The sequence below is a fragment of the Haliotis cracherodii genome, unplaced genomic scaffold (assembly GCF_022045235.1).
Source record: "Haliotis cracherodii isolate W230 unplaced genomic scaffold, xgHalCrac1.p SCAF_6, whole genome shotgun sequence".
Taxonomy (NCBI): Eukaryota; Metazoa; Mollusca; class Gastropoda; order Lepetellida; family Haliotidae; genus Haliotis; species Haliotis cracherodii.
In genome coordinates this window covers 59,193,110-59,220,578 of record NW_027266319.1, presented here as the reverse complement: position 1 = coordinate 59,220,578, position 27,469 = coordinate 59,193,110, and the positions used below count along the sequence as shown (strand labels likewise).

At 41.3% G+C, this 27,469-nt stretch overlaps 1 protein-coding gene across 2 annotated transcripts; it reads right to left on the bottom strand.

Annotated features, from left to right (window-relative positions):
• Positions 1-524: 524 nt before the first annotated feature.
• Positions 525-25,272, bottom strand: LOC139446047 (uncharacterized). Of its 2 annotated transcripts, XM_071227312.1 has the most exons (9): positions 25,181-25,272; positions 17,776-17,817; positions 15,140-15,181; positions 11,629-11,670; positions 10,293-10,430; positions 9,202-9,243; positions 7,211-7,234; positions 4,465-4,537; positions 525-2,947 (listed from the first exon to the last, which is right to left on the bottom strand). In XM_071227312.1, the coding sequence occupies exons 1-9, from the start codon at positions 25,260-25,262 to the stop codon at positions 739-741; spliced, it is 2,694 nt and encodes an 897-aa protein (XP_071083413.1). In that variant the 5' UTR covers positions 25,263-25,272; the 3' UTR covers positions 525-738. The 2 variants fall into 2 exon arrangements, with proteins under 2 accessions (XP_071083413.1, XP_071083414.1); XM_071227313.1 differs by lacking the exons at positions 9,202-9,243; positions 10,293-10,430.
• Positions 25,273-27,469: the final 2,197 nt, after the last annotated feature.

The following is a 27,469-nucleotide window of genomic DNA, read 5'->3' as shown; positions in this document are numbered from 1 at the left end:
CACAATTCTCAAATTATATACATTTAGGTTTTTCATTTTACAATCAAACATTCTTTTAAATAAAACGAAAAAAACCCTTTATATATTCATAAAAAAATTCAGCCAAGCACTTTGACCGTAATAGGCTCTTTTTTCTTAACAGGTCTTACTCTTCCGTTTGGCCGCCTCTAATAAATGTATCACCAACATGTTGTCCGTAGGAACGAGAAGCCTACGTATCAGTAATCTTACTGAGATTGTTTCTTTGCTCAATCTGAGTTTTTCAACACGCTCCGCCATGTAATCGTATTTCTTCTGTTATGACGTACACAAGTTTAACTTTCCCAGATTGTCCAAAGTCTCAGTATTGAAGGACTGGTGTATTCGAAAATCTTGCTTCCACACAAAATCCTTACCAACTTTCAACTTGAATATCCCTTTGTTCGTTCTCTCTTTCCTTTAATGAAAGACTATTGCTGAGTCAGCAAAAACGTACCTTCAGCTATAATCAGCTACACGTCAAATTAATCCGAATGCGAATCACAGAGCACAGTCTCCCTTCAAGAAAAACTATTGCTGAATAGGTTATGTGTATCTTCAGTTAATCAGCTATCACAGAGCACAGTACTAGTCTCCCTTCAAGAAAAACTATTGCTGAATAGGTTATGTGTATCTTCAGTTAATCAGCTATCACAGAGCACAGTCTCCCTTCAAGAATAACTATTGCTGAATAGGTTATATGTATCTTCAGTTAATCAGCTACACGTCAAATTCATCAGAATCAGAATCAAACACGGTCACAGGTCCTCGAGGATCTAGTTGAAAATCAGAGTCCAGAGCTTGGGACCAGTCATTCAATTCTTCCTCTTCATTGGTTTGTCCTGAACTCTCAGAATCACCTACTGTCCAACGGACATTGCGCTGGTGCGAGGCTGGGACGTTATCGAGCGTGGACCCATGGACTTGTTTGTATGGATTAAGTTCATTATCGGCAAATCCGTTTCGTTGACTTTCATTTTCTAGACTCTGGCCTTTATGAAGATCACCCCATGGTTGTCCGTTGATTCTTCCACTACCGATTTCTGTTTGTTGTGCTTGTGATTCTAACGGAATGCCACCAAGACGTGAGGGCATACCCTCATAAGAAGGAAACGTTTCCCACATGCTTGTTTGCTTTGGGGTTATATTAGGATCGTATGACTCCCCATCATCATAAATAACATCAACATCATCCAAGGTACCAGCTCCCACCACTTCCTGTTCTTCCTCCTCTACTTCATTTGTTTCTCCGCCCAATCCCGTAAAAGACTGCGTTGAATCTTCTACAAACGCACCCTTCTCTTCTCCCTGATCCATTCCTCCACCGTCTCTACTCACATCTGAAACAAATGTTTCGGCTTTGCCATCCAAGTTCCTCTGGACTGAAATGCCTTCAGCATCACATCCACCACTAATACGTCTCCAAATCATTTCATTTTCATACAGATCTGTATCATCATCACCATCACTATCAACATCGTTCAAGGTACCAGCTCCCACCACTTCCTGTTCTTCCTCCTCTACTTCATTTGTTTCTCCGCCCAATCCCATAAAAGACTGCACTGAGTCTTCTACAAACGCACCCTTCTCTTCTCCCTGATCCATTCCTCCACCGTCTCTACTCACATCTGAAACAAATGTTTCGGCTTTGCCATCCAAGTTCCTCTGGACTGAAATGCCTTCAGCATCACATCCACCACTAATACGTCTCCAAATCATTTCATTTTCATACAGATCCCTATCATCACCATCATCATCATCATCACCATCATCAATGTCAGCATCGACACTGAAAACTAAACCATTAACTATTCTGTTACGTACAAAGTCCGAATCCTGGTCTGAATTTCTCGAAACTCCTTCATTGCGTCCTCCAGATTCTTGAGCAAATACCCCATCTTCAGCTTCTTCTTCTTCTCTTTCTTCTTCTTCTTCTTCTTCTTCTGCTTCTTCTTCTTCTTCTATGTCGTTCAAGTGATCATTACTGTTGTACTGCACAGCCATACATGCCACTCCTATGGTGTCATCCAGTTTGTCATGCTCATCCTCACTTCTGTTCCCTCCTTTGGAACTGCCATGCAATGGAGTATCACCATCATCATCAACTGTTCCACCAACATCCGGTGACAAGCTGTATTTGTATTTAAGACGCTGAAACTCTGTATCGATAAAGTCCTCATTCTCATAAGGATCGCTGTCATCTTCACTGTCCACTGGCTTTTTGTGTTCAGCACTCATGACGTCAACCTCATTCTCATACAGTCCATCATCATCGTCTTCCTCGCTTTCGAAGGTTTCCTCAATATCACTGACGGAGTAATTAGCTCCATCTTCAGGTAAGGTATAAACTCCCGATTTCCTATAGTGAGTAGTGTCCAATCCCATCCTGCGCGCATGAATGTCCAAAGAATCTCTAGCCAACAATTGTTCTCTGAAAGCAACATCAACCGCGCCTGAACTCTCTGTAGGTTCTGGGTGTGGACTTCGCGTACTTCTTTCAGGACGAACTGGGAGAGATGGCTCACTTGGTGCACGTTGAACTGGATTGGGTACCCTTTGCACAATATTGTCGTCTTGCTGCCTAGATTCGACGGCAAGTCTCGATGGAATACTAACACGAGTATCAGGTCTTGATCCGGGAGCCCTCATCGGCGGATTTAACATATTCGCGTTTGTCCTTGCAAGATCTTTATGCTCTTTGATATTACTTACAGGTGTTTCATAATCATTGTTTTGACTTCCCAGAGCCAAGGCTTCGTACTCGTCGTCAAACAGCTCTGGTTGAGCCGTGTTGGGTTGATTCTCAAGGGATTCGGCAGTATTGTGGGATGTCAATTCAACATTTACATCCAAATTAGGGTTATTCCGATAACGTACAAGGTTAAACATAGCTTTTCCCCTAGGCCTCCGGAACTTTCTTTTAATCTTTCTGCAAACAATTGTATCATCAAGTTAAAACATGTCTTTTAAATTAATAAGTATTTTTGTTTGATTGTTGTTTAACGCCACACTCAACAAGATTCTAGCCATAAGACTGCGGTCTGTAAATAATCGAGTCTGGACCAGACACGCCTCTGACATCATGAGCATCGATCCACGCAGTTGGTATACGATGGCATTCATCAACCGAGTCAGCGAGTCTGACCACCGTTAGTCGCCTCTTGTGACAAGCATAGTCGCCTTTTACGACAAGCATGGGTTGAAGATCAAAAAAAGAATGTGGTATTGGGGAAGGACGTTTGCCTATTGGATACAACGTTCGCTCGTCACGTTGAAGGTCCGGGTTCGATGCTCTACATGGGTGCAATGGCTACCCTGCAGTTATATTGCTGGAATATTGCTAAAAGCGGCGTCTCTCATTGCATTTTTATTCACTGGTTCCTTTGCTCCGTATCTGAACAAAATGGTACACTATTCACCACGCTATTGCTGTCTTTGTGCTATCCACTATGGTACTGTTCAGCCCCATACTATTGACTATCATACTCTTCACAGTTGTATTATTCAGTATTGTTCACTATGCTATTACTTTCTAGTATAATATTCACGCTAGTACTATTCTCTATTTACTATTTGCTATGTTACCCTAAAAAGCGTCTGATATAATAATAAAAAATAAATAATAATAGGTAGATTATGTAATGAATTTAATGAGACTGTCCAACACATTGTGAGTGGATGCCCAGCTTTGTCACAAACACAGTATCTTAAGCGACATGATGGGGTGGCGCGATCATTTTATTACCGTCTTCGCCATGCTTGTGGTTTGGACACAGAGGTCCATCCATGGTACGACCCGGAATATGTAGAGGGGGCCATGGAAAATGATAAATACAAAATCCTTTGGAATAGGCCCGTATACAGCTTCAGACATATCCAGGCCAACAAACCTGATCTTGTCCTTTTTGATAAATCTAATGAAATCAATTATATCATTGAATTTCCTGTCCCTTTTGACAGTAATGTGATTGACAGGATTGATGAAAAGCATGGCAAATATGCAGACCTCGCTTTCGAAATGTCACGCTTGCATCCTAAGTACCAAGTTGTCCGACTCCCCATTGTTCTTGGTGCCTTAGGTTTGGTATCTCCCAATCTGTTGACTGACATTGGGAGAGTACCCGGGTTTGCTACCAGGAATACAGCCCTTCTGGCAATCTGGGTAATGCAGAAGGCTGCAGTGTTGGGGAGTCTTCACATTCCCCGAAAAGTTCTGGATGGGTTTGACTATGCAGCGCTTCCTGGGAAAAGTCCCATTCGCTGTCTGGGCTGCGTGTAGAGGGGGCAAGGGCCCTAAGCTGTTGATGATCCTAACCAGCCTGACTGTGCCAGGATCACCCAAACCCTCCTTACTGCATTTTGTATTTTAATATGTAAATAATAATTATTAATAATTTTAAAAAAACCAAAAATACGAGGATGGTGATCAAGTTATCGACAACTTACATGACAACAATGATGACGTTGACGGCGACGCTGGCAGCCAGCAGGAGAGACAATGTAATTATGGCGATTTTCACTGAAAGGAAAGTTGTCAGTACAACACGCTATTCATATGATAATGATGTTTATTGTTTGAAAGACCAAACGCCCAGATACAAAGTATTCACAGTAGGTGGAGCAAATGATCAAACAAATAAAACACGAATCTGAGCATATCGTGAATAATAAAGTACATCAGTAAACAATTATTAATTTCTAAATTTAACAGCAGGGTTAAAGAGTAACATTAAAGATTTCCGCACATTTAGTAGCGATACATTGAATGGTTCTCTTGCCGGGTATGCAATGCAAAATGTAGATGCCTACCGTATTATTACATGACCAATAGATGGACAAATAAGTGAGAGAGTGAGTGATATATATCTTCCACTTCAGATGTATTACAATATGTGCACAGATCTTAGGGACCGCCTCCGTGGTCTAGTGGTAGAGTGTCCGCCCGCAGAGCGGAAGGTCGCGGCCGCGTCATACCAAAAGACGTTTATAGATGGTACTTGATGTTACCCTGCCTGGCGCGCGGCATTAAGGGGCTAAAACAAGGACTGGTCGGCTCGGAGTCCGTATACTGTGTCTGAGTGGGGTATTCATGTTAAACTGCGGCATGGTATCTCAGTGAGCTAGCACTATAAATCGGCAGGAGGCCGGACTAGTACAAGCAGCCACACACACACACACACACACACACACACACACACACACACACACACACACACACACACACACACACACACACACACACACACACACACACACACACACAAACACACACACACAAACACGTGCATGCACGTCGCTAAAGAAGTGCAATAATCTTGGACGCGACGTTAAACCCCATTTCACCTCACCTTTGCCTTTGGGCACTTGCCTGAAGCAATACCGAGATATAAAGTACTAACTCTTGACCAGTTTCTTTTGTTTAACCGACTCTTTATCTGGAAATTGTTTTTGAATATACACTTACATTGGAGCGAGTGAGTTAGTTGGGTTTAGCGCCGCTTTTACAGTATTCGCGGCGTGTCAACTTAATTTTGGAGGAAAGCTGAAGTGATGCAGGTCTCAGACGTTTACCACTTCGGTGAAACCCACGAGCACGGGTATGCTGCTGACAAACCTAGGAAGATAATTGGGGCGAACCGGCATTTGGAATCAATTTCATTCCTGTGACCAGAGACCATATAACAGATCTATTATATGGTCTCTGCTTTGACTAAATACTGCTAGAAGCCACGTGCTGCATTCTCTATTTCTCGGTTAAGCCAGACAGAGAGACGGCGTGTAATTAACGCGATTCCTAATGAAAGGGAACGTTGTCAGTACGTGATATTAACATATCTCTGTCTGACAATAGGGATTGACCGAGTAATTTTGAGTCCAAGAGTGTTAGCAATGGCGTCAACAAAGCGATCATGGCACTCCGACTATCGTAAGCTATGTATGGCGTTCTCGGTTTTCGAATTGCCATTGTGAAATCGGGTCCTGGGGTCATACTGTCCACAACACTGCATGTGTCCTATGTTAATTGATCTTTACGTATCTGGGAGCATATACTACTTTCCAGTCTTTCCTGGTATAGCCCCCGTCAACTTCCGGGGGAGAATTTGCCTTCAGCAACCCTTGCTTGTCGTTAGAGGCAACTAACGGGATCGGGTGGTCAGGCTCGCTGACTTGGTCAATACATGTCATCCTATCCCAATAGTGTTTAGATCAATGCTTATGATGTCTGGACTGTGATATAACGGTAACGCTATTTTTCAGGGCATTATCATTTGCAGAAGCCCGAGGTCTTTCATATACTGTCCGGCGAAGGAGGGCAGTTGAAAAGACCGAGGGCTTCTGCAAATGATAATGCCCTGAAAAATAGCGTTACCGTTATTATAGCTAAAATGGATTGAATTTGTTATCAAATAAAAAGAAACAACAATATCGGTTTTGAAACATTTACTGCAATCAACACGAATGTCACTGACCCACTTTTACGAATATGGAAACGTCATAGAACAAACCAGATGACGTCACTATAATACGTGACGTCATTTTCTCTAGCCTATGGCGTCACCTAACAACGGGCTTGATAATGGCCCGTCGTCAAGCAATATGAGGGCGTTATCAAGTTACAGTGGCCCGCTCATTTCTGATAACGTGCAGGCGGTTAATGATAGTTCTATCCATTTTAGCTACAATAATTAACAAACCGCTGGAAAATTGCTGAGTGCAGCGTTAAACAACAAACAATTACTCGGTGTAGCTAGGAAAGGAATGTAATGACAAACAAAATACATTGTTCTATTGAAACATCTGACAGTCAAGTGAACCGACGCCATCCCAATGAAGGTTAAACACACACACACACACACACACACACACACACACACACACACACACACACGCACACGCACAGTGTCTCACACCACAAACAGACACTCATCACACACAAACGCAAGCACACAACATACCATCAGCACGCATACACGCGCGCGCACTCACACCACACATACATAGGCAAACGCAAACACACACTTACATGCACACACCACACACAGACACATACATACACAGGCACACACCGCACGTACGCACGCATCCCCCAACCCCACAAACTTAAGTTCAGAATACGAAACTTTGACACCCCCTCCTTCCACCCAAAAGCCGACCCAAAATTATCATTCAACGGACAATAATGTATACTCACTTGATCCCAGCGAGTGACCATAGTCTGAAAATCAAATGACACATTCTTCGAATCTAAAAACATTTTCAACATCGTTGACGTTTACAGTAGTCCTCTCGTTACGTGTTAATGACACAAAGATATAAATAAACATACTGACAACCGACTACCGTAGTTTGCATGTACATGTATTTCCTTTGAATAAGCTGCTGTATTAATCCTGTGATGAGACCAGGCTGTAGTAGGTCCCCAACAACCTACACTAGTCGTAAGAGGCTATACAGTCGTGCCCCGCTTATACGGACTTCAGATATCCGGAAACCTCGGTTCCCGGACGATTTTCATTCAAAACGAAATAATTACTATATAAATTTACCCGTATATCCGGAAATTCAGTTTCCAGAACCGGACGGTCATTTTCATACACAAAACACTGAAATGCACTCAAAATTGTCTCACTTATCCGGACAGTACACTTCCGCTGGTGGTAATATCTTTGATTCGTGAGAAGTCAATTAACCAGTGACACTGAGTTACGTTTGAGACGAGCTTGTTTATTGTACATGTAATCCCCTTCGATAAATATGGCGTCTGTGGAGGTCAGAGGTCAAAGTTGAACTTCATTACGTATTACGAGAACATTACGAGGCATTGTTTTATATCTAGGGATTAAGATTACCTTGTGTATTTTCTCGTAAACTAAGCCGGAAACAGCAATCAGCTGTACACACGTTTTCTTGGAATCGACCGGTGATTCGGTAAAGACACACCCAATGATATAACTTTATAGGATTTTTAATGCAAGGATCGACAACAATTGTATCTGAAACTATTTTTTTTTTATCAGGAATAATATATTCCATTATTTTCTTAATTATATGCAGCCTTTACTAAACATATTTAAAATAATAATAACCCTAAGCGAAGCAGCTGATCGCTATTCTCGGGTATTATTTTTTACATGGAACCAGTCTGACCAGTCACCGTCAAGGCTCACGCGCACGTGATCGCGTGATCGCGAGAATTTCATGTTGACATAGAATCAAACAAAAACAAATATGACTTTTAACGAGTCAAAGTATGTCATTTATGATACATGTATCCATTCTCTGTCAACTAAAGTTCGTTTCAAGGCGTCAATAGCGGTATTCTGACCGTGGTTGCCGTTAATAACGGTGAGTTGTGCGATCTTCCGATCGCTTCACACACGATTTCGCCGAAATTAATAAAAACAATATGTATAAGGAATTTTGTCATGAGTTGCACAATTAAAGGGAAGTAACTCTTCCAGTAAGAAGCTGGTTTCAGTTATACGGAAATTCGTTTATACGGACGAATTGTGAAATGGACTGGGAGGTTTCGGTGACTTGGTTGACTGCACGTCATCATACCCTGACGTCCAGGCGTTGCTCATAATATCAATCACTGGTTTTTGTTTTATCTTTCAATCATGAAAGGACAGTGCTATTTGATTGGACGGCTATTTTCGGCTCCGTGTCATTCCAACGGGACTCAAAACGAAGATAAGGCGGCGAATAGGTCCAGGGTAGTTATGATAATAGAATGGGGCTATAACACCCTGGATGGTCGAGGATGGACAAGTTGCCGGTGAAAAGACATCCAGAAGATATTATTTAAGAACGAATGCTATATATAAATGTTGTCATCCTTCCATTTGTGTGGTACATAAAGGAGAGACCCGCGAAGATCCGGGGTAGAATAGGTCTTCAGCAAACCATGCTTGCCCTAAAAGGGACCCGTGAAGATCCGGAGTAGAATAGGCCTTGAGCAACCCATGCTTGTCGTAAGAGGCGACTAACGGATCGTTTGGCCAGGCTCGCTGACGTGCCTGATGCATGTCATCGTATCCCAATTGTGTGGATCGATGCTCATGATGTCAATCACACAGACCGCCGTCATATAGCTGGAATATTGCTGAGTGCGGCGTTAAACAGCAAACGAACATGAAGGAGAATTAATAATGATCTTGCCACTAAGAGAATACCTCTCACCTGGAGTCGCGGTAATGTTGGATGTTGTTTCGTTGAATTGATCTGAAACAATCAACAGCATTATGAAAGAGTAACTCAAGGATTGTTATTGATGTGCAATAAATGTTTTTCATGCTCATTGGTTAACTCGACATCCATGAAGATTGTAGTTCATGATCAATCATAGACTATTGGGAAGCCCAATTCTGGTGTCCCCCGCCGTAATATTGCTGGAATATTGCTAAAAGCGGCGTGAAACCATACTCACTCAGTCATATTATTGATACTCCACATCCATTGTAGTTCATGATCAATCATAAACCAGAGCTTATATCAAACGTGAAGAAAGTGTGGAGGTTTGTATGGAAAAAAGTGTTCTGGAAAATACTTGAAAAACTAATTGTGACGGTGTTTTTGACAACCAATGTTTTTCACTGAATATCCCGAAGACATGTGTTTTCGGTCTAAAAGAATCCTTTGGATCATCCTTGTAGCGACATTAGTACTAGTAGTGAGTGAGTGAGTATGGTTTTACGCCGCTTTTAGCAATATTCCAGCAACATCACGGCGGGGGACACCAGAATTGGGCTTCACACTTTGTACCCATGTCGGGAATCGAACCCGGGTCTTCGGCGCGACGAGCGAACGCTTTAACCACTACTTTCACGGAAAGTCAGACAGGGTTTCACTATCAAAGGCCCGGTGAATTCATTCCAGGTAATTTATTTATTTATTTACATTCATGAATATTTGAGGGTCTCTTTCTATGACCTTTCGAAGGAATTTTCATACCTTTTCACTAACTGGTTCTTACATTTTCATTTGAGTGAGTGACAGGTATTACCGGTGGAGTCGATAGCTTACCCTTATCGCGAACACCTGATTTTCAGTGATACATTCATATAGATTTCTCAATGTTGACCTTTGCGCCCTAGAATCTGTGGCGGTAGATAGTCGAGAGTGATTATTCTCAGCCGTTGACGTTTTGAATCTAATGTTGTATTAGATCCATTGAGTAAATACTAGGTTTCATTAGTCTTGGTAAATATATATCTGGCTTAAATCGTTAATTGTGTCCCCGAACAACTGTCATCGATAGTTCTACGTCTCACCCCTGTCGCACTTGTCGCCATACCAACCATCTTCACAGTCGCCATAGCAACTGCCCGTGACAGGGTCGCACAGTAGACAGGATGAGCTGTTGTCTGCCGCTGGGTCGCACTGCGTGTTGTTAACACAGTGGACACAATCTAAAAACAATGTCGGAGAGATAGAAAACAGAGTTCTTAATGCATTGCACTTATGTTACAGAGTCTACGAATTACAAGGGACGTGTGGGACCCAGTCGACAAAAGCGACACAATTCGCTGTGCAGAGTTGAATCCCTGCGTTGTGCAAGAAACCTATTATTATGGTGAGGTGAGGTGAAGTGGGGTTTAACGTCGCGTCCAAGGTTATTGCACTTATATAGCGACGTGCATGTACGTGTGTGTGTGGCTGCTTGTACTAGTCCGGACTGATGCCGTTTTATAGTGCTAGCTCACTGAGATACCATGCCGCAGTTTAACATGAATACCCCACTCAGACACAGTATACTGATTCCGAGCCGACCAGTCCTTGTTTTAGCCCCTTAATGCCGAGCGCCAGACAGGGTAACAACAAGTACCATATTTTAACGTCTTTTGGTCTAAGGTTATGGCTTTGAAACCTAGACTTCCCTAATTATGTTTTAGGAGTGTGAGCACCATACCAGAGTTTGCATTGTGTGTTTCAACAAAGTGGTAAATGTTTTAGAAATGTGGCTGACATACTGATGGGAATCAACCGAGATAAAACTACTAGAATCTGTACTTTACTAAGAAAGTGTTATCCCAAATATAACATTTGTTACATTTGACCACTTTCTAAATGGCTTGAAATAAAGTGGCGGCGCCCCGTCGATACGATCTGATCGATAATCAAGATCTTTATTGTAATAAAACGGGTCTTACCTCGCGAAGTGCATCAAATCACGTGAGCACTTTGATTAAAAACATGAAAATGTGTGCAAAATATCTGTCCACCCCCAGTTGACGGTACACATGCTTTGCAAATCCTGCAATCCATGTTGTTTACAAACCGGATGTCTGGTTCGTCACGCGATTTTTATTGGACTATGCATAGACTCGTTAGTCCAGCCAACATGTGGCTGCGGAATTTCAGCCTAGATCGGCAAGGGAAGCAACCCATGCTTGCCGTAAAAGGCGACTATGCTTGTGGTAAGAGGCGACGGATCGTGTGGTCAGGCTCGCCGACGTGCCTGATCCATGTCATCGTATCCCGATTGCGTGGATCGATGCTCATGATGTCAATCACTGGATTGTCTGGTCCAGACTCGATTATTTACAGACCGCCATCATATGAAGGAGAAACTAATAATGATTTGGCCACTAAGAGAATACCTCTCACCTGGAGGCGCGGTAGTGTTGGATGTTGTTTCGTCGAATTGATCTGAAACAATTAACAGCATTATGAAAGAGTAACTCAAGGATTGTTATTGATGTGCAATTAATGTGTTTCATGCTCATTGGTTAACTCGACATCCATGAAGATTGTAGTTCATGATCAATCATAGACTATGTTACCAGAGCTTATATCAAACGTGAAGAAAGTATGGAGATTTGGGTGGGAAAAGTGTTCTGGAAAATACTTGTAAAGCTAATTGTGACGGAGTTTTTGACAACCAATGTTTTTCTCTGAATATCCCGAAGACATGTGTTTTCGGCCTAAAAGAATCCCTTGGATTATCCTTGTAGCGACAAAAGAACTAGTAGTGAGTGAGTATGGTTTTACGCCGCTTTTAGCAATATTCCAGCAATATCACGGCGGGGGACACCAGAAATGGGCTGCACACATTGTACCCATGTCGGGAATCGAACCCGGATCTTCGGCGTGACGAGCGAACGCTTTAACCACTAGGCTACCTGGCCGCCCCTAAAAGTACAAGTATATGCCTTGGGACAAAGACTGGACAATATTCTATATCTCTTTCCATCTTTCCATCTCTTCCGCCAGACAGGGTAACAACAAGTACCATCTTTTAACGTCTTTTGGTCTATGATCATGGCTTTGAATCCCAGATTGCCCTAATTATGTTTTCGAAATGTGAGCACGATACCAGAGTTTGCATTGTGTGTTTCAACAAAGTGGTAAATGTTTTAGACCTGCGCCACTTCAGGCTTTGCTCCCACATCAAGCTCTGATATAACTAAAATACTATTCAGAGCGGCGTGAAACCCAGTGTCACCTATCCCACTATAGCAGTGATGTAGAAGTTCTAAATCTATCAAATGATTCAGTTTGATATGGACGAAATGTGGCTTAGATACTGGTGGGACGCAACCCCCCCAAAAAGTATCAGAATCTGTACTTTACTAAGAAAGTGTTATCCCAAATATAACATTTGTTACATTTGACCACTTTCTAAACTATCTCATTAAAATCAGATCTAAGTTCGCTGCCGCTAAACAAAGATCTGAGGACATCCCATTAGGGGTCGCGTCAGAAAGACTCTATAGTCAGTATAGCCTGTGTTCACTCAGCGTATCAGCGACAGTAATAGATAACCGGCTGACATGAGTCTCGCCGGGGCCCCTTTCACCAGAATAGACTATAGTCGGCTAACTACCCATGCGTTACCAAGTTCCAGTTCTTTATGATATTAACAGATTTATTTCCATAAAGTGGAGAGATTGGCAAACAAGCAAATTTTGCTTATCTGAATGCCTCTCCCAAACATGATACACATACAAATTACAATGTATTAAAGTGATATGAGAAATAGCATACATGATATAATTGACATCATGATGATTATTGTTCTGTAAGTGTTTTATTACTGGATTATCTTTCGAAACAGCTACAGCTACGTTATATTATTTACATCTAGCACAACAACATCACAGTATCATATATACTTGCCGTAAAAGGCGACTTTGCTTGTCGTTAAAGGCGACTACTAACGGGATCGGGTGGTCAGACTCGCTGACCTGGTTGATGCATGTCATCGATCCCAATTGCGTGGATCGCTGCTCATGATGTCAGTCACTGGATTGTCTGGTCCAGACTCGATTATTTACTGGCCGCCGTCATATAGCTGCAATATTGCTGAGTGCGGCATTATACAATAACAACAAAATTAACTTCTGAAATATGCAACCAATATTCTTACTTAAACGAATGAGTGTTCAACTATCAGTAGTTGTGAATAAGCATCGGAGTTTATAAAAGTTGGGATTTATACGACAATAATTTGGTAATAATTTTCTTTCAAATCTAAAACAAGTACACTGGAACATATGATATTCATTTCCCCTTGTACGCGAGTCACAATTCGGGCAGAGTCTCAATCAAAGGAACATTCTGCCACGACCCGTTTCTACGGACAAAATAGTATTACTTGTACGAAATTGTAAAACTTGTATTGAAGGACACTTGACTTATCAAAATCATCCATTGTCTTTGGAATTATACAAACGTCAAAACTTGCATCCAAATAATAAAAATAGCAAAAATTCCAGTCGGAGGCTTGCAGGCTAGCTCATTGTTACCTCAGGCTGTCACTGGCTACAATTATTAACACACACACACAATTAGGTGATTTCTTCCACAATTAGTACATTAAGTTCTTAAAATGATATATGAAGTGTGATTATCTTACATTTGAATATAATATGTATGACTTCATTTCAATATTTGAAAATCTATGGCAACATTTAACTTCTCGGCCACTCTTCATATATGTCCTCTATTTGACCTTGAACTATTATAATGAATTAAATTGTCTCTGTGATATTTTTTATAAAGTAAATAAAAGTTGTATACCCAGATTGTTCTTTAATTTAGTTATATTAGAAAGAAAACTATAATAAATTTGAATCTCTTCCTTCCTACAAATATCCAAGAATACGAAAATACGAATTATATAGGCCTATATCTTGTGACCTTGAGAAAGGTAATTCCCATGAGTTGATTTTGGTAGACTTTTTTCTCCTGAAAGCTGACATGCTACCAAATAACATAAAGTATGAATTAATTCTGTTGCAATTTTCTTGAGGTTGGCCATTTATTTCGACCAGAATGACCAGACTAAAATACTGACAACCGACTACCGTAGTTTGCATGTACATGTATTTCCTTTGAATAAGCTGCTGTATTAATCCTGTGATGAGACCAGGCTGTAGTAGGTCCCCAACAACCTACGCTAGTCGTAAGAGGCTATATAATGAATTGGGAGGTTTCGGTGACGTGGTTGATTGCACGTCATCGTACCCTGACGTCCAGGCGTTGCTCATAATATCAATCACTGGTTTTTGTTTTTTCTTTCAATCATGAAAGAACAGTGCTATTTGATTGGACGGCTATTTTCGGCTCCGTGTCATTCCAACGGGACTCAAAACGAAGATAAGGCGGCGAATAGGTCCAGGGTAGTTATGATAATAGAATGGGATATAACACCCTGGATGAACGAGGATGGACACGTTGCCGGTGAAAAGACATCCAGAAAATATTATTTAAGAACGAATGCTATATATAAATGTTGTCATCCTTCCATTTGTGTGGTACATAAAAGAGAGACCCGCGAAGATCCGGGGTAGAATAGGTCTTCAGCAACCCATGCTTGCCCTAAAAGGGACCCGTGAAGATCTAGGGTAGAATAGGCCTTGAGCAACCCATCCTTGTCGTAAGAGGCGACTAACGGATCGTTTGGCCAGGCTCGCTGACGTGCCTGATGCATGTCATCGTATCCCAATTGTGTGGATCGATGCTCACGATGTCAATCACTGGACTGTCTGGTCCAGACTCGATTATTTACAGACCGCCGTCATATAGCTGGAATATTGCTGAGTGCGGCGTTACACAACAAACGAACATGAAGGAGAATTAATAATGATCTTGCCACTAAGAGAATACCTCTCACCTGGAGTCGCGGTAATGTTGGATGTTGTTTCGTTGGATTGATCTGAAACAATTAACAGCATTATGAAAGAGTAAGTCAAATTATTGGGAGCGATGGGGTAGCCTAGTGGTTAAAGCGTTCGCTCGTCACGCCGAAGACCCGGGTTCGATTCCCCACATGGGTTCCATGTGGGAAGTCCATTTCTGGTGTCCCCCGCCATGATATTGCTGGAATATTGCTAAAAGCGGCGTAAAAACCATACTCACTCAGTCATATTATTGATACTCCACATCCATGAAGATTGTAGCTCATGATCAATCATAAACTGTGTTACCAGAGCTTATATCAAACGTGAAGAAAGTGTGGAGATTTGTGTGGAAAAAAGTGTTCTGGAAAATACTTGAAAAACTAATTGTGACGGTGTTTTTGATAACCAATGTTTTTCACTGAATATCCCGAAGACATGTTTTCGGCCTAAAAGAATCCTTTGGATCATCCTTGTAGCGACATTAGTACTAGTAGTGAGTGAGTGAGTATGGTTTTACGCCGCTTTTAGCAATATTCCAGCAACATCACGGCGTGGGACACCAGAAATGGGTTTCACACATTGTACCCATGTGGGGAATCGAACCCGGGTCTTCGGCGTGACGAGCGAACGCTTTAACCACTAGGCTACCCGGCCGCCCCTAAAAGTACGAGTATCTGCCTTGGGACAAAGACTGGAAAATATTCTATATCTCTTTAAATCTGGTAGATAATTGCTGATGTTTTCAGTTACCGTTTACCCCGACGATTATTTATATTGCTGACTGCGGTGATAACCAACATTCACTCATCCTCACGAAACACGGCAAGAGCAGGTGGACTTTATTCAAATTTCACGGAAAGTCAGACAGGGTTTCACTATCAAAGGCCCGGTGAATTCATTCCAGGTAATATATTTATTTATTTACATTCATGAATATTTGAAGGTCTCTTTCTATGACCTTTCGAAGGAATTTTCATACCTTTTCACTAACTGGTACTTACATTTTCATTTGTGTGAGTGACGGGTGTTACCGGTGGAGTCAATAGCTTACCCTTATCGCGAACACCTGATTTTCAGTGATACATTCATATAGATTTCTCAATGTTGACCTTTGCGCCCTAGAATCTGTGGCGGTAGATAGTCGAGAGTGATTATTCTCAGCCGTTGACGTTTTGAATCTAATGTTGTATTAGATCCATTGAGTAAATACTAGGTTTCATTAGTCTTGGTAAATATATATCTGGCTTTAATCGTTAATTGTGTCCCCGAACAACTGTCATCGATAGTTCTACGTCTCACCCCTGTCGCACTTGTCGCCATACCAACCATCTTCACAGTCGCCATAGCAACTGCCCGTGACAGGGTCGCACAGTAGACAGGATGAGCTGTTGTCTGCCGCTGGGTCGCACTGCGTGTTGTTAACACAGTGGACACAATCTAAAAACAATGTCGGAGAGATAGAAAACAGAGTTCTTAATGCATTGCACTTATGTTACAGAGTCTACGAATTACAAGGGGCGTGTGGGACCCAGTCGACAAAAGCGACACAATTCGCTGTGCAGAGTTGAATCCCTGCGTTGTGCAAGAAACCTATTATCATGGTGAGGTGAGGTGAAGTGGGGTTTAACGTCGCGTCCAAGGTTATTGCACTTATATAACGACGTGCATGCACGTGTGTTTGTAGCTGCTTGTACTAGTCCGTACTGATGGCGATTTATAGTGCTAGCACACTGAGATACCATGCCACAGTTTAACATGAATACCCCACTCAGACACAGTATACTGATTCCGAGCCGACCAGTCCTTGTTTAAGCCCCTTAATGCCGAGCGCCAGACAGGGTAACAACAAGTACCATATTTTAACGTCTTTTGGTCTATGATCATGGCTTTGAAACCTAGACTGCCCTAATTATGTTTTAGGAGTGTGAGCACCATACCAGAGTTTGCATTGTGTGTTTCAACAAAGTGGTAAATGTTTTAGAGATGTGGCTGACATACTGATGGGAATCAACCAAAATAAAACTACTAGAATCTGTACTTTACTAAGAAAGTGTTATCCCAAATATAACATTTGTTACATTTGACCACTTTCTAAATGGCTTGAAATAAAGTGGCGGCGCCCCGTCGATACGATCTGATCGATAATCAAGATCTTTATTGTAATAAAACGGGTCTTACCTCGCGAAGTGCATCAAATCACGTGAGCACCTTGATTAAAAACATGAAAATGTGTGCAAAATATCTGTCCACCCCAAGTTGACGGTACACATGCTTTGCAAATCCTGCAATCCATGTTGTTTACAAACCGGATGTCTGGTTCGTCACGCGATTTTTATTGGACTATGCATAGACTCGTTAGTCCAGCCAACATGTGGCTCCGGAATTTCAGCCTAGATCGGCAAGGGAAGCAACCCATGCTTGCTGTAAAAGGCGACTATGCTTGTCGTAAGAAGCGACGGATCGTGTGGTCAGGCTCGCCGACGTGCCTGATGCATGTATCCCAATTGCGTGGATCGATGCTCATGATGTCAATCACTGGATTGTCAGGTCCAGACTCGATTATTTACAGACCGCCATTATATGAAGGAGAAACTAAGAATGATTTGGCCACTAAGAGAATACCTCTCACCTGGAGGCGCGGTAGTGTTGGATGTTGTTTCGTCGAATTGATCTGAAACAATTAACAGCATTATGAAAGAGTAAGTCAAGGATTTCAGACTACGCTTGAAAAATATGTTGACACAGTTCTCGATTTAATTTTTTTAAACTGAACAAACGAACATTCCAGAACGTCTTATATATGGTTGAGATTGTATGGCAGTGCTTCCCACGTCCTGTGCAACGCCTCTTCCGTTCAAATGTTTCTCCCATGGAAGCGAGAGATCATTCCTCACCACTCGCCCCTTTCCGTAACCCGCTATTCGGCTTGTCCCGGAATAACACGAGTTGGTCACGATTAGCGAGAGATAGACAATGACTTTGATGGAATCAGTCGTACGGGCCGTAACTGTCGTTCTGAATACCCCGTATTAACATTTTCGAGGATGAATGATTAGAAAACACATTCCGACTGTCACTTTCATTATCTGGTCAGACTCGATTATTTATAGACCGCCGTCATATAGCTGGAATATTGCTGAGTGCGGCGTTAAACAACAAACACACAAACCTGAACATGTTTAGTAATGTGGCTGAGAGGGAACATTGCTTTTTCGCGGTTAAGCAATATCCCCTCTTGACCAATATAGGGGTCGCATGTGTTATCTGTTTCAATTGGGAGGGAATGTTGAATTTTTCTCACAATTTACTTAAAACATAATTTAACTGTACAGACGTGGGTGATTTTAAAACATCCACGGATTTCTGCGTAAAATGTAATTGATTGATTTATGGCTTTACAGTCAACTACGGTTATAACGAACTCAAAGGGACTTCTAATTTTAGTTCGTTATAACCGTAGTTCGTTATAAGCATATATACAGCATAACTATTGCCAATAGTCGGGACCAAAAACTAAGTTCGTTATATCCGTCAGTCGGTTATAAGCGTGTTCGTTATAACCGTAGTTTACTGTATTTAGTTTTATGTGACCATCACGCCGAAAGCGCGTGGCTGATAATGGCAATACGCTCTAAATAAATCAGGTTAAAATCTAAATATATACTTTTCAAAAGAGGTTAGGAAGCCTATAATTAATTAGTCATGTCTAATTGTATTTCAAAAGACAATCTTATAATTGTGGGTGTTCTATGACTTGTTTTGAATAGTACTAGTATATGATGTTACAGTGTGTCATGCTGTTATCTGTAAATATTTCTTCTGACATTTGACTTAAGATCAACTTGTATTGTGTCTCTTGTCTTGTGCATATCTATAAGTATATGTACTTGTATATAGTGATTTGATCAACAACGCTGTGAGTGAGTATGGTTTTACGTCGCTTTGAACATTAATCCAGCGATATCACGGCGGGGAACACCAGATATGGGCTTCACACATTGTACCCATCTTCGGCATGACGAGCGAACGCTTTAACCATTAGGTATAACAATATGAATTGCATTACTATGATTATCTATAACATGTTAAATCAGCTATTCTAATATTTTATGTATATCTTAAGTATAGTTTTTTTCAATATTATGTATGTGTGTGTCTCACTGCCTGTGTATTTATATGGTAGATAACTACATAACTCACACCAGAACGCACAATTGTTAACCATGCAGTTTAATAGATAGAGAATTGTTACATAAATATGTATATTCCTGCTTGAACAAAGAGCCTAAACTACAATCGGATATCCAGTCTCCCCTGGCGGGAAAGTTTAATTCTATTTTACAAGCACTTTTGTATTAAACTTGCTTCCCGAAGACTGTTTGATCGAAAAGAATTAAAGAAGCGAGTTGATTTCAAATAATATTTACAACGGATTTCATTTCTATTGTGCAATAACAGGTCTACATTACGGGACAAGGCACATGTTTAGGCGTGTGTTATGAATATAAACACATTTATTTACATTAGGATTATTTTTTTACATGCTTCCCACGTACGGGGTTCGTTTGTGCAGAGTTGCTTCCCTTGGTCAAATCTCGTGCAGCTGGTCATGCGTTCGCGTCCCAGATTCAGGTTATGACAACTGACCAGTCTGCACCGTATCGTATTCGTTTGTTTAGCCAGAGTAGTTAATACATAAACGGACATTCACGCCAAACAACTACTCAAACACAATTTTCTGCTTTTGTTTGTATGTCCTTTCTTGGCCTTCGCTCAAAGCGGTATTAACCCCATCCATTCATTATGTTCAACAAATAATACCGCTGGTATCTACATACGTAGCCTATCTTGTAGATGCCAATCATCAGATCGACAATGCGACTGGTAGATATCTATCAGCTGATAGACAGGTAACGAGGAAGTCGCTGTAGTACAGGTTAATATTGAATATACATACACCCATGAAAGGGCCACACACATACAAGATGCATACTGGCCCTTGTCGCCATTGAATATGAAATCCTAACAAACTGATAGCAAGCCAGATTGAATTTCATCAACAAAGTATGTTTTGCTATCGGTAGGAGAATGATTTCAGATATACGATATATACCTCGTAAAAAGTTAAGCATCAGTTACAATACTTCCACAGGCATTTTTGGAAATTGTATTCTTTGTCACTTCTCTGACGAAACATGGTTGTTTTCGTTTACGAAATGGCCTACTCAAATTGAAATACACAAACCAGGACCAGTTATCGAATGAAATGTTTTCCACAACATAAGTTATCTGACAACCCTCAAACTTGCTGTCTGCGTCTCTACATCATCCGATATTACCCAGTGCTTGAGACTATCAGTAAGTGTGTGAGTGAGTGAGTATGTTTTTACGCCGCTTTTAGCAATATTCCAGCAATATAACGGCGGGGAACACCAGAAATGGGCCTTGAGACTATCAACCCACCCACCCTTCGTAAGGAATAAACGACGAGAAGGATTTTTGCTGAATCACACTGACAAGGCAAAGTAAGGACAGATGGTCATTTAGGGAGTTAATATAGCCTCATGGCGTTTGTTATTTTTTCTCTTGAAAATGTTCCGTTTCTTTATAAACTGTAAATTTCTTACTTAGCTCGTCAATCGAGACTGTTCGTTTCGCCATCTTTGTTACTTGACCAGCGTGTATTCTTTAGCTTCCAACAGCTGATGAACGTCAACAAATACAACTTCAATCCTTATTTTGACAGACACATAAATCATAACAAAACTATCCATTAAACATCAAACTTTAATTATTGAAAGCGAACTATATCAACGCGGAGAGTCGTGACGTCGTGATGTCATCCGTCCCAAACATTCCATTTGGAGTGGAATCCCTTGGTTTTACAAACGGTAGAAAATGTCGGCTACGGAAATGTCAGTCACTTGAAATGAGCACCCAGAAAAGGGTTTGCGTTGGAAAGAAATCCAGACTCGACTGAAAATGGATTGATATTAACGTTCTGTGAACTTTGGGTGAGTGTTTGAGTCCTACTACGGCTGCTGATGACAGGGATTACCGCATGAGGCGGCGCGGTTGGATTTCCCGAAGCAATACACGGCAGTGTGGAGCTCAGTGATTTCTTTTGGTAAGTCGAACATTCTCCGTTATAGCCTCGAATGGACGCTTCATTTCGACATATATTATCTGTCTGGCCTCAAAACCCGCATCATTCATAGCCTGAATCGATGTCGTCAGTTGTCCCTGATGATTTTTAATGTTATTTTTAGACATTGAGGAACTCCCCTAAAGTAGTTCTGTATGTCTCCGCTCGATTGACAACGTAATCACGTGACATACTGACGTTCATCGGGAAATGAACGACAGTCAGCTTGGCAGTGTTCATTTGGGCGAGGTCACCCACTACTGACAATATTGTCCAAACAACCCTTTCAGACCAAAGGCCGAGAAGGAACGAAACGCAAACGTGCAGACTCGCTTGCCTGTTTTTTTCCCGCTCGCCTCGGTTCAACAACTTTCATGTCTTCAGGTTTCATTTCTAACGAGCATTTTCCCAAATGTCTTCCCGTTCTCAGGGAACTAATGTTCGAATCTGGCGGTAACTGACCGTGCCATTTGAAACAGCCGCCTTCTCCCAGACATATTTGTTCGAGCTCATCAGAGTCTGACTGTTGCAGTTCTCGCCTCTTGTCTTGATTGACAGGGCCTATGACCTACCCGCTACGCGGATTCATACAGTTTGCGCATCGGTTTTTCGATTCATGATACCTTAATGAACCGAAAAAATACACAGTCAATCTTTAAATAAACCACGCTGCGTTCTTCATGTGTCTTTGCGATTTATCGCATAGTTATTTTATATAACGCCGCACTTCATATGACATTCATATATCAACGACAATCACGGTGACCAATCTGTGAATGCAATTCAACAAAAACATACCCATCTACACCAGGGCTCACTTGCACAAAGCGATATTAGCACTGAGATGGTCGTAACTCCCAAAGTCTTAGCGCCAAGATCACTTTGTGCAAGTAGGTCCAAGCCAATAACTGGTAGTTTCTCCTAACGATTGCGGCCCGTGAAGATCCGGGGTAGAATAGGTCTTCAGCAACCCATGCTTGCCGTAAAAGGTGACTATGCTTGTCGTAAAAGGCGACTAACGGGATCGGGTGGTCAGGCTCGGTGACTTGGTTGATGCATGTCAGCAATCCCAATTGCGTGGATCGATGCTCATGTTGTCAATCACTGGATTGTCTGGTCCAGACTCGATTATATACAGTCATAGAGCTGGAATATTGCTGAGTTCGGCATTAAACAACAAACCAAAAAATCCTAATGATTGCCGGCGGCTTTACTGTACGAGCTGTATAATCACAATCATAACACCCTATCATCGTAATCCTCTGATGATCTGCAACGACAGCTGATGACAAATAGAGTGGTTGTTAATAAATAATTATAGAAACTTTTTCTGAAAGTGCCCGGTGTATTTTGATCTTCATCTCCACCCTTTCATCATTGGGTTCATGATAGAAATAAGGATAGTTAATTTGTCATTATACCCTTCGTACCGAGGCGGCGTTTATCGACGTATAGACTTGTGATTATTTCTGTTTGACTTATATACACACTTAAGAGTGTTTATACCCACATTGAAGTTTGCACGTCATGTATTGCACGTGAATGGGCTGAACGACTGATTTCCCTCAGGCTTGCGTTTTCTGTCACCTTCAATCTTGCTCTTTTCATTGTTTGTAAAGGTCGTCCATTTTATCAGTTTCATTAAAACACCCACTCAGTGTGACATAGGCATAAACAACATATTCTTCATTTGTTAATTACAACATACCCAGACGCCTGTTGGCACATGTTCATGTTGGTCACTCTGCACACCTAGGTGACCCTTCAGTAATGCTGAGTATATCATTGTTAGATAATATAGGTCAATGCGTCTATTTAAGAAATGCACAAAGACCACGTGTCGATTAGTTCTTATGTAAGATATCAACACTATGTACAGCCTCTTTAAGGGTGGTGATGAAATGTGCAAGCTTTAAAAATTTTTGCTTAAATTTAGATAAAGATGACGGCAAATGTCAGACGAGTCTATTTTACGAACAGGTGGGGTAAGTTTGGTATTTCCCTTAATCTCACAATCTCCACGTGATGATTATCTGTACCTTTCCTCATAATACCGATTCACTCCCACTTTTGGAGTTTGATGCATGTCATCGTATCCCAATTGCGTGGATCGATGCTCATGATATCAATCACTGGATTGTCTGGCCCAGATTCGATTATTTACAGACCGCCGTCATATACCTGGAATATTGCTGAGCGCGGCGTTAAACAACAACCAACCAACCAACTTTTGGAAGCGATCGTTCGGTCACTGCGTTTATCTTCGTTGCCCAGCTATATCTATGGGGAACATCTCACTCGACACTTCTCTCTAAAAAATAACCTTGTCATCTAGACTTGCTAAAATATTGTTTACTTGCTTGGGGAAAATAATGACACATTAGTTTCGGGTTTGTATGAGATACTAAACGGATCTAACGACTATATCTCACGTACCTGTCATATACCATTTATCTTACAACCATTTGTTTCAAAACGGATCTCATTCGTTTTTGTTCGTTAGATAACGTTTCTAACAACTCCGGGCATCTAGACTTGCCAAAATATTGTATACTTGCTTGGGGGAAATTAAATTCTGATATATTAATTTCGGGGTTTGTAGGAGAGACTAAACGGATCTAACGACTATCTCACGCATAATGGTGATACTTGTAAATGAGACACATGGATCTGGAGGCAGGTTCCGCCAACCGATCTGAGCGCTGCATCTTCGATCACCTGGTGCAAATGTCTCCATTTTCATCAGGAAAACTGTTCTGGAGCAATTCGACACAACAGTTTCGTTTCGAAAGGTACGCCAACATTATCATCTCAACAAGCAATCAAAATGTCTCTTCTGAACGCGAGTTCGACACAGATCTTCATTCTGTTATGAATGAACTTTCTGCCGTAAACGATATTTAGACGGAAATTGAAGTTTTTAAGCTACTCCTCGTTCACAGTTGTGTGTGGAACGGCATACAACAAAGCAAGACGAGTACTGGTGTCGGCGCTAGTTTCCATCACGAAAGAACAGTGTAATTATATTGAACGTTGTATCAATTCATCGCCGCACTAAGACTATCGCAAGTCCTTGTTAAAGCATAGAAGTTACGACAGTCGAAGCGGGACGACGAGGCCCACTGCAGTTCCACAAAGCCATCGCAGCGCCACGACTATCGGAGCTCCTATACTTTAGCATTGACTTACGACAGTAGTTGCACTGCGATCGTAACTCCAATACCTTAACATAGACTTGCGACAGTCGTATCGCTGCAGTCGCATCTCCTACACCTCTACATAGACTTACGACAGTCGTAGCAGTACGATTATTTTATGGAACAGTCCAGGGCTCAAAATGAAGCAATGATGGCGAATGGGTCGAGGTAGCCAAATGTCAAAACAAAATGGAGACATATTACGCCAGGGCAAAGGTGATTGTAATTCTCATTCGGTAACATGGACTATTGAACGTGTAGCGCTGTGGAACGGGGCCCAGATAATGTAGGATGCTAGCGTCACAACTACCAGTCTTAAAGTATTGCAGTTACACCAGCGGCTTTGTGGAAGGAGATTCAGGCCGGTGTATATGAAACATCAGTATCTACTCCGACTGATGATAACACAGTACTGATAACAGCCAGTCCTCAGTATAGGTACGCCCTGCATACTTAACATAAATACATTCAGAAAAGTTTTAGGTAATAAGGCATAACGTAGACGTTATAATTACGTTAAACAACACGATGATTCCCTGGGTGATATATTTTCGCAAAATTTAACGATTACAGAATTGTCAAATCGCAAAATAACCCTTCATTTTTCAAGCCCTAGTCCTGTACATTAAATTAGTGGGCTATTCTTGTGGAATTACTGCTTCCTGGTTTTGGAGCTATCAGCAGGAACCTACCTGTTGCTGCACCCAGTCCTGACCACAGCAGAGCTACGCATAGCGCAGGGAACACTCCCACAATGGCCATGCTGGAACACATTGGTGTTCTAAACGACTGAGGGAGTAAAAAACATTATCACTTGTTGAAAGAGGCTGCCTCTGGGTTATCTTCATTGCTCGTCAATCTTATGCCACATTGACCTGTTGTTGAAAGCTAGTATCAGATATACGTGGCGTCGGTCTTTATCACAAACTGATATGGGCAATATGACCACTTTCTTTATATGTGTGTGTGTGTGTGTGTGTGTGTGTGTGTGTGTGTGTGTGTGTGTGTGTGTGTGTGTCAGACGGGCGAACGCGTTGTCCATTGCTAAAGCAAGCTCAGGTGAACCCTGTTGGATTCTACTTCTAAATATATTGCCCAAACTCCGTGTTTGTGGTAAAGAAGATTTTCACAGTAGGAAGCGGAATAAGCTGGGTGGACCAGAGTTCACAAATGTTAATCCAGCCAGTACCCACTCCCTCTTATATGGACTCCTTGGTAATAGAGCAACGTCCCACGCTATTAGGTGACAATGACATGCAATCCGTTACCACCCGATCCCTTAGTAGCCTCTTATGACAAGCTTAGCTTAATAGGTCACTGGCTTTTACTATTTGTTTGTTTGTTGTTTAACGCTGCACTTAGCAATATTCAAGCTATAAATGACAGCAATCTGTAAATAATCAGACAATCCAGTGATTGACATCATGAGCATCGATCTACGCAATTGGGATAGGATTCCAGGCATCAACAGTCTGCGAGCCTGACCACCCGATCCCGTTAGTCGCCTCTTAAACAAGCATGCTGCTGAAGACCAATTCTAACATCGATCTTCATGCTTCTGGCTTATATTGTCTCATCATTGTTCTGTTGTCAACAACTTGGTTCAAGGCTTGATTACTTATGGGCCACTGTGATAGATCGCTATCGACAACTGTGCAAAACAACATTCACTCCCTTGATTATTGCCTCAGTGGTTGAGTGAGTGAGTATGGTTTTACCCAACTTTTAGCAATATTCCAGCAATATCACAGTGGGGTACACCAGTAATGGGCTTCACACATTGTACTCATATCGGGAATCGAACCAGGGTCTTCGGTGTGATGAGCAAATGCTTTAACCACAAGGCTATCTGACTGCCCCTCCTCAGCAGGTACATGTACTTAAGCATAGAAGTCTTGTGTAGAATATTCAAGTTTTGGTTTTGGTTCCTATTTTGGAAAAAAACAACTAAACCAATGAGCATGAAAAACATTTATTGCACATCAATAACAATCCTTAGAGTTAAAAGAATCTCACAGATTTGGTATGAAGTAGTTTTCGAACAAACTGTACAGCATCATAGTCTAGCACACCGCTGAGTCGTCACAAGGGTTTTGGCTTACATATTCACAGGATCATTAATGTAAGTAACAAAAATATAATACCCCTGATTTGATGGTATGAATTTTAAGTACAAATGATACGATTACATATCACTTATTTAGAAACCACAAGTTAAAAAAGGCTTTAGTCAAGTGGCTGAACAAACACTCTGGCACTCAGTCTCGCTCACACACAATATGGGATATATGAAGGGGGTCCTACAGTTATCATGGGAAAATTTGCCGACACTGATCTACTTTGCATTTATTATCACGGATAAATGCCCCTTTTCTACTGTTCTGAGGAAGCAATTTGTGATTTTTTTATGAGTTAAAATACATTAATTTTGTTTTATATATTCAAAATTGAAAAAATATTTTGCATTTCTTTCTGAAAAATATCTGCAAATTCTCCAAAATAATTGTTAGAACAAATATGGAGTCATTTGTTAAAGTTGTGTAAAACAAAATTGAAATGTTTCAAAAGATGGAAAGAATACAGGCCAGTGTTGGTATAACAACGACTGATGCTGACTAGAGACACTCCTTTACCTACATATACTTAGACTTTTACTCTCAAAGGAGGATAATTATATTTGGAAAAATATTTCAGTAAAATCTTCGCAGCGTTCAAGTATCTGAACTAAACAATTTAAAGATTTGCATTTCACATTTGAAAACATATCACAGTATTCTAAAATCTACTCATTGAGAATGGTACATGCATGGAAATAAAGTACTTAAAGATGTGTCTTATATTATCCACCTGATACCCTAGAGAAACATTTATCATTAATAGAGTCTGAGTTAGCATCCCTCCCTGCCTCATCCCTCTCGCTGGCCCTGGCTGAGATGAACTCTGTGAAGGTCAAAGCAGGGGATGTCACACTCCAACCAAGT

What these genes read in the sequence shown, in the direction of transcription:
- LOC139446047 (XM_071227312.1), bottom strand. Translation starts at nt 25,262, where the DNA reads ATGTGTTCCAGCATGGCCATTGTGGGAGTGTTCCCTGCGCTATGCGTA. An exon ending in CAACATTACCGCGACTCCAG is followed by an intron (nt 7,235 to 9,201) that starts GTGAGAGGTATT and finishes TTTGATTTTCAG; the next exon opens with ACTATGGTCACTCGCTGGGA. An exon ending in AACGTCATCATTGTTGTCAT is followed by an intron (nt 2,948 to 4,464) that starts GTAAGTTGTCGA and finishes AATTGTTTGCAG; the next exon opens with AAAGATTAAAAGAAAGTTCC.